This window comes from Sinocyclocheilus anshuiensis, unplaced genomic scaffold (genome assembly GCF_001515605.1).
Source record: "Sinocyclocheilus anshuiensis isolate Anshui unplaced genomic scaffold, SAMN03320099.WGS_v1.1 scaffold466, whole genome shotgun sequence".
NCBI lineage: Eukaryota > Metazoa > Chordata > Actinopteri > Cypriniformes > Cyprinidae > Sinocyclocheilus > Sinocyclocheilus anshuiensis.
The window spans coordinates 1,065,708-1,076,208 of NW_015544159.1; the positions used below are offsets into that span (position 1 = coordinate 1,065,708).

The following is a 10,501-nucleotide window of genomic DNA, read 5'->3' on the forward strand; positions in this document are numbered from 1 at the left end:
CATTCCTCATGCCCCAGGAGCCCCCAGCTGGGGTGGGATAAAATAGAAGTGGAAGGGGGCGTATTTCTATGGTAATTTGTGCTGGTGCTGAGGTGCTCTGTGTAATCAGACCCTGTACAACAGAGGGACAACAAAAGAGCCCTTCTACCGGCAGCAGAACAAACAGTAAAAAAGGAGGGAGACCAACGGAAAAAGACCGCCTGCCACCTGACCATGGCTCCCCCGGGAACAGCGTGCTTGAGCTGCCAGAGTACAAACTCCAGGAACTCACAATCCTGTTCCATTCGGGAATCAATGAACTCCTGTTTATAATCCCTGCAATTTTAAAGTTGGCATGAAATGAAAAATCACTATTCTTATTATAGATTATAGATAAAATTCATTTGTGCATATGTTAATTGTATTTATTTATTTTTTACCTCAGAATGTTTAATAAAAGAAGTCATAACGGGGCATTCCAGTGAAAATGACTGACTTCTCTCTGGTGACGTATGCAAGAATTAGACCACTTAAACCCTTCATCTTCCCTCCACTTTTGAGTGCCACGCCCACATCTCAAAACCCAATCAACAACCGATAAATAGAACCAAGTCCTCGCCCTACAATTTTTGTCTTTCTATTATCCGTTACAATTGGATGTATGTCAAAATATGGAAGAAAAGGTCTGTCACTATTTTATCTTATTTTATAGTGTTATTTTATATCCTTGCAGGTTGCATGCAAAAACCAACGAGCACGACCAGAGTAGTCTGATTCACAATTTTTTTTTATTTTATTGAATTAGAGAAAAAGACTCAAATTAGGTGAACCCAGAATACAGTAAGAACGCATAAACCCATAAAAAAGCGATAGAAATAGTACGACAGGTGCTGTATATGGATAGCAATTGCCCAAAACTTGCAGTTCGTTCAGATATCGTTGTCTTTCTTCTTTTGAGATGTGATCTAAATATTCGTGGCTTGAAACAGATGGAAAATTGTGTTGCAGTTCTATGGATGTTAGAAAACTATGAATTGTGACATATCAGAGTGAAACGAACGCTAAAGCTTAAACGCCTTGATTAAAGATTATGAGGGTAAATGAAATGTTTTTTTTTTTAAATGTGCGTGGAAAAATTATTTATAATAAATCCTGCAATATCCCATTAAAAATACAAATTGTCAATTTTGGAATAACGTGCACTTAGAACTCAAAGAAAATTTGTATTAAAGGGGTCATATGATGCTTTTTTAAAGATCATTATTTTGTGTATTTGGTGTAACAGAATATGTTGACATGCTTTAATGTTCAAAAAACACATTATTTTTCAAATACTGTACATTATTGTAGGTCCTCTATGCCCCGCCTCTCTCAAACACTTCGTTTTCTACAAAGTCCCTCATTCCGACAAGCGCAGTCTGCTCTGATTGGCCAGCTGACCCAGTGCATTGTGATTGGCCGAACACCGCAAGCACTCGTCGGAAATGTAACGCCCCTTACCATAATCGCGAGCTTCATCTTTCAAAATAAATGTAAAGACAGAGCCCGAAAGGGGAACAGAGGAAAACTTGAAATCGCATCATATGACCCCTTTAAGAAAGTAAATAAGTTAATTTTTGATTTTCTGTTGATAGCTAAAAGCATGTGCTAGAGAATTAAATGTAAACATGGACTTTAAATGTAAAGTACTGGTGCTGTTTGTCTGTGATCTGAGTTATTAGTACTGTACCTCACGCCCGGATAAACAGAGCTGAGCTCTTTCACACTGCCAGAGAGAGAGAGAGCCAGAGAATCAGGTGGAAAAAGCGAGCAGCATCAGCAATGGCAAAAGTTTTTATGCCAAACAGACGTTTGCATTCACTTGCCAATTAGTGATGTGAGCAAAATTGATTCATCAATTTTTGTCGTCATCCAGCTAAAAGATAATGTAAAAGAGAGACTTTCTTTTTTTATTTTCTTTTTTCAAGCTATGGAACAATTTGCCATTATCCATCAGAATAGCTTCTTCAGTGTCTGAGTTTAAAAGTCTTTTAAAAACTTTTTTCCCATGCTTTCAATGTTTTGTGACTGTGGTTTTCTAATGACGTGTTTATTGTGTGATTGGATCAATGTAACTGTGTACAGCACTTTGGTATACTAAGGTTGTTTTAAAGTGCTTTATAAATAAATTGGGAAAAAAAAAGAGACTTTCATACAGGAAATAAATGTCAGAATGTTGAGATTATATTCATGTGACCATGTGTATTTAGGGCACAGGGGTGTAATATGTAAATAAGAAGCCATGTGAGTTATGTCAGTTATGCCTCGGGGGTATGCAGGAATATCAGTTTACAGTAATTAAACACCATGTTCCAGTCTCTACAACACACACACACTGGTTTAATGAGGGCTGTATTTTTGTTACACATATGCATAAACTATATTCACCACATGTCAAAACTGTTAAAGGGTTCAGACAGCATGTTACGCACGGCTATAAACAACGTAATGTGACCAAAATATCATAAGAGACTGGAGGGTGGATTCTTTTGATTTAAGCAACTGCATAGCAATGCCCTAGCACCCATTTTATCCTTGATATATATTTTATCAAGTATTAAATGCATTCATAACCATCATGTTACAATATCAAATAAACAAATACACAAAATTGTCATTCACGGCACTGATTGGAAAACTTCTATTCAATCCTTCTAGCTTACACTCTGTGGGTTCTGACTGCAAAACAGAAACAAACTGAGCCAAAGAAACTTCTGTCCAAATATCTAACAGCCAAGACTTCTGAAGAAAACTATCCTTCACATAGAGGCTGGATTTACAGAGAGGGTATGTGTGAAATTGTAATTACGCATACAGTTCTTAATTGAATAGCAAACCCCAGATTTAATATATGCAAGCCAACAGAGATTTGCATATTGAAGAATTTCATATTCATAAAGAGTAGCCTAGCAACTAGCACAAAGCCAGCGAGAGATAGCCATGTTGTAAAAAGAGTCTATAACAGAAAAAAGACTGAATAAGAAGATCGGGTTAGTTGGAAAATGTGAAAAAAAGAAAGCAAAAAACAGGTGCTATAAGAACAAACCACACAAAATAAGAGATACCTTCATCAACATCGGAAATATAGTCCTCATTAAGCATTTCAGGCACATTGGCTCTATGAACTGTGTAATTTAAATGAAAACTGTTACAAATAATATGTAAATGAACAAAAATTAAATTAAATGTACATAAATAAAGAGAAAAAAATAGACCACAATAATATGAAAACCTGTTTACCTTCATCATCTGACATGTCCAAAACCTCATTCATTGTTTCTGGAACATTCATTTTGTGTTTCTCCATCACAGTCTAGAAAAAGAAAAAAAAAACAGCAATAAGTGATTTGTTGATGTGGCATCATTTTGCTTTGCTTCAAATATAAAGCATGTATTATATTATTAGCATACAGCATTGTTTTTTCCCTGCTATCTGTGACTCAGAACAGACCTGCAACCAACTTTTGTGTTGCGATCCACTGTCTGAGAACCACTATACTAAAGCACAATAACACCTGGTGTACGGTATTCTGCAGAATAGAATGTGTTATGACACAAAGTCCCTCACCACAGTAGTGTGCGTCTCCTCTGTCACGACTTTGAGCGTGTCGACTACAGAGATGTAACCCAGGCGCCTGGCAATAGCTAAGGCAGTGTTTCCATTCTGTAGGTTAAGGGAAAGGAACAATATTAAAGGAAAATAAATAAATAAATGCATAAATAAATAATGTAAAGACAAAGTATAACATTTAATTAACTCAATACAATTTTGGCAAATGTTTATCATTCAATAATTCTGTTATTTGTTTACTGTGATGCCTGTAATAGATGTTTTAGAATATTAAATCATTATTATATGCAATTTACTACATACACCATTTTATATAATATAATATAATGTAATACAATTATACATAAACATATAATTCTGGAAGAAAAAAAGGCTAAATCAATGCAGTGGTAACAAACAAGAGTGACATGTTCAAAATTAATGAACTAGATTTTTATTTTTCCTTCAGTAAAAAAGTGAGTAATGCATGCCAATGCAAAACAAAATTGAAATGGAAAAATTCCCAGAAAATTGCAGGATTTCCATGACTGCAGGCTGCCTGCTCTTTCGATGTAAGCCTATGGGATTTTTTCACAGAAAAGGTCTGAAAGCTCAGAAAAGAAACAGCAAACGTCTCCTTAACATGACTTGTGCATCTTGTTTGGAAGAGGTGCAGTAATTCAGACTGTTGTGACACACTCACCACTGTCAGCTCATTAGGAGAGGCTCCGTGCTGCAGCAGAAGGTTAATGATGTGTGTGTGACCCTGCTGAGCAGCCTGATGAAGAGGTGTGTATCCATTCTGAACATGAGACAAACTGAGTTTAAATCTTTATTTTGGACCACCAGTAATCAGAAAAGACTGATCTGTAACAAGAGATGTTTAAAGAGATGTAGTCTCAAGCATACTGCAAACTGCTTTCTGTGAGCATTATTTCATTTACCTTGGTTTTGGTATTGACTTTAGCCTGGTTCTTCAAGAGGAAGTGCACCATCTTTATATTGCCATAGTGACAGGCCACATGCAGGGGTGTATATGCCATCTGAACCAGAACACAGAGACACACATTACTCTTAGACTTCTTTTTCAAGTCAAGCACATGAATTATGCACACATTAAAAAGCCATAGTATATTCATCTCTATACATACATCTCTAATAACACAATCACACTTAACCATCTTAATGGGCTTTTCACATATTGATAAAAATTGATAACCCACAGTCATTTTTAGAGATTTGGAGATTTTTGAGATTTAGTCATTCATTTTGGATAGTTTGTACACTTGGTGTGCATATGAAACTTCACAGAAGTCTCCAGATCATTCATATGGGATGTTCTGTAAAGCTTTACTTTTCTGTACTACAGTAACTAAGGGGGCGGAGCTTAGCGGAAGTGTCAATTCACCACTGGAATTAATTTCTCGCTAAATGCCACACATGAGTATTAATGCACTTGTTCTTTCTCATTCCTCTGCCTGTGGTCAGAGAGGGAGTGCTTTCTGTGGGTCATTGTGCTGTAGAGCATTGATCTGTGTGCTGCTGCCTGACTCATTCTCTCACAGTCTCTCCAAGAGCCACACTGAATGACCTTGAACAGGGGCCGCTCTATGTTTATACATGATTGACCAATGAGGGGCCTGGCCAGACATAGCGTGGGGAGATGTATGTGTCACACATCTATCCATCTACCCGTCTGCCTGTCTGTCTGTTCTTCTACCTATCTGTTTGTTTGTTTGTCTGTCTATCTGAAATTGAATTTACCTACATCTGGGGTTGGTAAGATATTTTAATATTTTTTGAAAGAAGTCTCTTATGCTCACCAAGGCTGCATGTATTTGATCAAAATCACATTAAAAACTGTAGTATTGTTAAATATTTTTACAATTTAAAGTAACTGTTTACTATTTGAATATATTTTAACATTTAATTTATTCCTGTGATGCAAAGCTGAATTTTCAGCATCATTACTTGTCTTCAGTGTTACATGACTCTTCAGAAATCATTCTAATAATAACTTGCTGCTCAAGGAACATTTCTTATTATCAATGCTGAAAACAATTGTGCTGCTTAAATTTTTTTGTGGAAACCATGATGATTAGAATTCAAAAGAACTGCATTTAGTTGGAATAGAAATGTTTTGTAACATTATAAATATCTTTACTGTAACTTTTGATCAATTCAATGCATCCTTGCTGAACAAAACTTGTGATTTAAAAAAAAACAAAAAAAAAACACTGACCCTAAACTTTTACACTGTAGTGTGTGTGTGTGTGTGTGTGTGTGTGTGTGTGGGGCCATTACCTTAGTCTCTGGGTCCACTGTGGCACCATGATTAACCAGCACTTCTGATACATTGACTTTATCCTCTTGAGCCGCCAGATGAAGAGGGGTCAGTCCACTCTGACACAGATATTCATTAACCAATTTAGTGACATAACCAAACAGATGTGACACATCATGCATAAATCAAGCATCCATTAATCAGTGTAGGTCACTCTTACTGACTAAGCTGACTGTAGCCATAATTTGACACTGTGACCTTGAAGTGTATTAAGCAATAAATATGGCTAAAATATTTTTGTTTTCAGTATAATGTTAATAATTATGCTACTACTTTCAATAGCATGTTAAAGTATATGCACAAGTCAAAATTCAAGGATTTTAAGATTACAAGGACTTCACAGATATAATTTCCTGTTACATATTTCACTACCCAAAAGGAAAATGTCACATAAACTAAAAAATATTATAATAATGTAGAATTGAGGAATAGCATCTTAAAAGAATTGAGCTCTTTTTTTTTACCTTGTTTCCCAGATTGATGGCAGTTTCACGGGCGATCAGGAGCGTGACCATGTCAACGTTGCCCTCCTGGCCTGCCAGGTGGAGAGGACTGATGCCCTGGCGTGTTGCGGCATTGGTATCAGCCCCATACTCGAGCAGTGTGGTCGCTATCTCCATCTGGTTCTTCTTGGCAGCTATATGCAGTGGCGTATAGCCATTCTGGGAGGGGTCATAATATATATTTGATCTATATATAAATATATATATTTTTTCATATATATATATATATATATATATATGTATGTACAAACAATAAAAATATATAAAGATATACATTCAATATTGACAAAGGACAGGACTGAAACATCAAAATTTATATTTTTTTTGTCTAGTCCTACACAGCACTAACTTGCACGCTGCCAAACCACTATAACCACACTAAAACCTTAGATTTATGACATTTCCAAAACAGAAACATGTTGACAGCAGTGCTTTGCTTCTAACCTCACAGACTGAGTGGAACAATGGTTGAAAGGTGGAGAAAAGCAGTCTGAGTGCAAAAAAACAATCTTGTTTCTTAACAGCTAAGGTGTCAGCCAGTGAGGTCAATGAACAGCGGTCCCGTCCAAACCGCAAGTCAGTTAGTGTTCTCCACATGCCAGATCTAACTGTTCTTTGTGGAGGATCAAAGGCAGTATCTGGGTCACTGTATTTGTTTAGGGTTTACATTGAGCCCTTTCAGGGTGGACAAAACAACGCAAACGGTTTAAAACCGTGAATACTTGGACTCTCTATTCAAGTTCATACAAAAGGAAACAGGGGAAAAAACATGATGGATACAATTAAACATAGGCTTGTGTGTTAAGACTATGAGAGAACTGATTCTGTAAATTTCCAGATCTCTATGCTCTGTTCCAAAACATAGTGAGCGGCCTATGTAGATGACATTATATGACATCGTAGGCCTACTCTTGACACGAATGCTGTAAAAAAAAATTATGCTACCTCTAAAGAAACTTCTTTTCGACAAATTCTGAGAAAAAAATGAATCACACACAGTCTAATTCACAGAAAAGTCATTTACAGAATGTACTGCACAAGCTCAGTGAAAAAACAAACCCAAGATGGACTAAGTGAGAGATACATACTATATAATTCATTCAATATGGATAAATAATGATTAAAAAAATAGGACAATTTACACAGTATTTCTTGGGTCTCTTAACATTGTCGCATCATTAGCTTAGCCACATGCTAACATCAGTCCCTACTGTCTCCTGTACAGTGTGATATTTTGTGAAACACAAGTTACTGCCTATGTTGATGTTCCAAATTGGTTAGGCTGCTTCCTTAGAAGGCCTAGTTGCCTATGTAGGCAGTAGATAACGAGGCAGCTCTCTAGGTTTTAGAACAGAGCCTACAGTACATTTTTATTACAGATGAATCAGACCACATTTTTTTCCATTGATGATGTTTTCAACGCAACTAGCTAGAACTTGATCATTTTTATTTTTATTTTTTAGTTTGCAATCATTTCCTGCAAAGATTACAGAACTGACTGGCAGATCTCAGAGAAATCATGACAAACCCCAGAAGCTTCGGTGACCTGAAACAGGACTGATATTTATTTTAGGCATAATTCACTCATTTATTTATTCCTCATGTCATTCCAAACCTGCATGACTTTCTTTTTTCTGTGGAGCACAAAAGGAATTATTTTGAAGAAAGGTCATGCTGCTCTTTTCCATGCAGTGAAAACATTAAGCGACCAATGACTTTCAATTTCCAAAAAGAACAAAATTTTGTGTTCTGCTGCAGAAATAAAGTCAAACAGGTTTGAACTGATTTATAAATAAGGTAAGTAGATAAGTAAATAATGACAGAACTTTCACTTTTGGGTGATCTATCCCTTTAAAGGAATAGTTCACCCAAAAATGAAAAATTACCATCCAAGAAGTAGATGAGTTTGTTTCTTCATCAGAGCAGATTTGGAGAAATTTAGCTTTACATCACTTGCTCACCAATGGATCCTCTGCAGTGAATGGGTGCCGTCATTAAGAGATGTTCTGATGAAGCAACAAACTCATCTACATCTTGGATGGCGTGAGGGTGAGCAAACTTTCAGCTTTGGGTGAACTACTGTATTCCTTTAAGTGTCAAAACAACTTCAACCACCAAGTACATCAGTTTTCAAGAACTTCCTTTTTTTCAAAGCAATAAAATGTGTGCAAGCTTACCATCCTCTGTGGTTGCATTGGGTGGACTAGAAGTAAAATGACGAAAATGATCAAGAATGTGGGTGGAGGTGGTTTTGTGTGACCATGTGTGCAGCCGTGTGGTTTGGAGCCATGTCTCTTCATTTGTGTGTGTGTGTGTGTGTGTGTGTGTGTGTGTGTGGTTGCCTTTGGATGAGATTTGCATGTACTAGTTGAGAAACTGTGGTTCGCAAGGGTTTCCTGATACCTTCGCTGCAGCGTGCGGAGATGCTCCTTGGTCCAACAGAAGGAGGGCCACTTTCTGGTTATCGTAGTGTGCGGCAACATGCAGTGGTGTTAGTCCACTCTAAAAACACACACAAATACACATAGCTATTATTGGCCAAGAGCTCAAAGGTGGGGTGTGTGAAACAGGTGCCATCATAAATCAATCAGCTTTTACATCTGGACATTGGAGAAGAGTACATTTAGCCAGAACACATTAGTGAATGAAACCTCTGGAACTGGAACTGATAGTATGTATCCTGATAGCATACAAATGCCTCTTTTCATCTGGAAGATGTCTTTTTTTAAAGCGTTCACTAGCTGCCAGGATTTAGAAAGACATTCAGCAGAGGTTTTACAATATTTATAACACAGAATGTGTGTAAAACAACTTCTTAAAAGACTTATTAGTTAAAACATGTTTTAAAAAAATAACATGTATGGATTTGCAGATGATCTCTGCACCATAAGTGTGCTTATATAGTGACTACATTTTTAATGGTAATAGGGAAATGTATTTATAAACAGTTCTACAAAATATTAGCATTACGCACATTATGTTGTTTATATGTATTAAAGACCCTATGAATATTTTAAATGCATACAGCTGCTTTTAATTTCTTGAGGTTTTAATGGTGCGGTCGCACTTGATTTTGTGTTTCATTCACTTCCATTCATACACATGCAAATGCACGAGAGCTGGAATGAGAGTTTACTTTAAGTGTGAACTATATGATAACCAACATTCATTAATGAGTGTACATCTGTCTGTATGTCTTTGATGCACATATATTATGTCAGACTGAAGATTAGCCAGCATAAGCATGCTATTTCTTCTTTTGTGTTCAATTTAATTGGCTGCAAACTGAGTTGAGAAACAGATGAAACCCTTTTTAGCCACTATACAAAGAATTGTGATTAAATGTGTCCAATACCCATGTCTCTCATCCAAAATCCCTCCCTTTCAACAGATGCTTAGAAAGAAAAATTAATGCTTAATTTCTTACCGTGGTCATGTTATCATACCAGAAACCGAAGGATGGCCGTGATGACAAACTCATACCATACATCTTGTACATTATAGGTAGTAATCATCAATCTATAACCATTAGTGCAAATAGATACTTTTACCTTTCCAGCTGCATCAGGTGGCGCTCGCTTCTGTAGCAGTAAGTTAGCAACTTCAATCTTCCCGTATTTGGCTGCAACATGCAGGGGAGTGAATCCTTTCTGCAAAGACAAACAGTTCATACTTAGAAATAAAGAAAAACATGTACACTGACTTAAAAAAAAAGAAAAACCAAAAGAAAAAAAAAAAGAAATTTACACACTAGAATTCAGAGACAAGTCATCCATCGTAACATACAAAACTGTTGCAACTTTTAGAAAACAAGTCATTTTGGGTGGGGTTGAAAAATCGCAACTGACATTGGTAAAAAAAAACTGATCTGTGTTGCACAAGTTTCCTTCTGTTAAGTAATACTAAAGAATAAACTTCCGTCCAGCTAGAGATGAAGCACTGCTGTAACCAATCTGGTTTTACACAAGGCAGAACGTTTGAACACAGCAGTGGCCTGCTGTTCTGGTCAGACAAAGCTGATCTATCAAATGCATTAACAAGCTGAAAATCATACATATATATTTATATATATATATATATATATAT

The 10,501-nt window shown here is 36.4% G+C and overlaps 1 protein-coding gene across 14 annotated transcripts in view; it reads right to left on the reverse strand.

Annotated features, from left to right (window-relative positions):
- Positions 1 to 10,501, reverse strand: part of LOC107695539 (ankyrin-3-like) — a 108,843-nt gene that overhangs the window by 39,273 nt on the left and 59,069 nt on the right. For 12 of the 14 annotated variants that reach the window (XM_016495501.1, XM_016495499.1, XM_016495498.1 and 9 more), the window contains 9 exons: positions 9,967 to 10,065; positions 8,819 to 8,917; positions 6,377 to 6,574; positions 5,873 to 5,971; positions 4,513 to 4,611; positions 4,272 to 4,370; positions 3,587 to 3,682; positions 3,259 to 3,331; positions 3,084 to 3,143 (listed from right to left, as the gene is read on the reverse strand). In XM_016495501.1, coding sequence (XP_016350987.1) covers positions 3,084 to 3,143; positions 3,259 to 3,331; positions 3,587 to 3,682; positions 4,272 to 4,370; positions 4,513 to 4,611; positions 5,873 to 5,971; positions 6,377 to 6,574; positions 8,819 to 8,917; positions 9,967 to 10,065 — 922 coding nt within the window. The remainder of the gene's footprint in view (positions 1 to 3,083; positions 3,144 to 3,258; positions 3,332 to 3,586; positions 3,683 to 4,271; positions 4,371 to 4,512; positions 4,612 to 5,872; positions 5,972 to 6,376; positions 6,575 to 8,818; positions 8,918 to 9,966; positions 10,066 to 10,501) is intronic. The other 2 variants (XM_016495511.1, XM_016495510.1) reach the window with 1 other exon arrangement.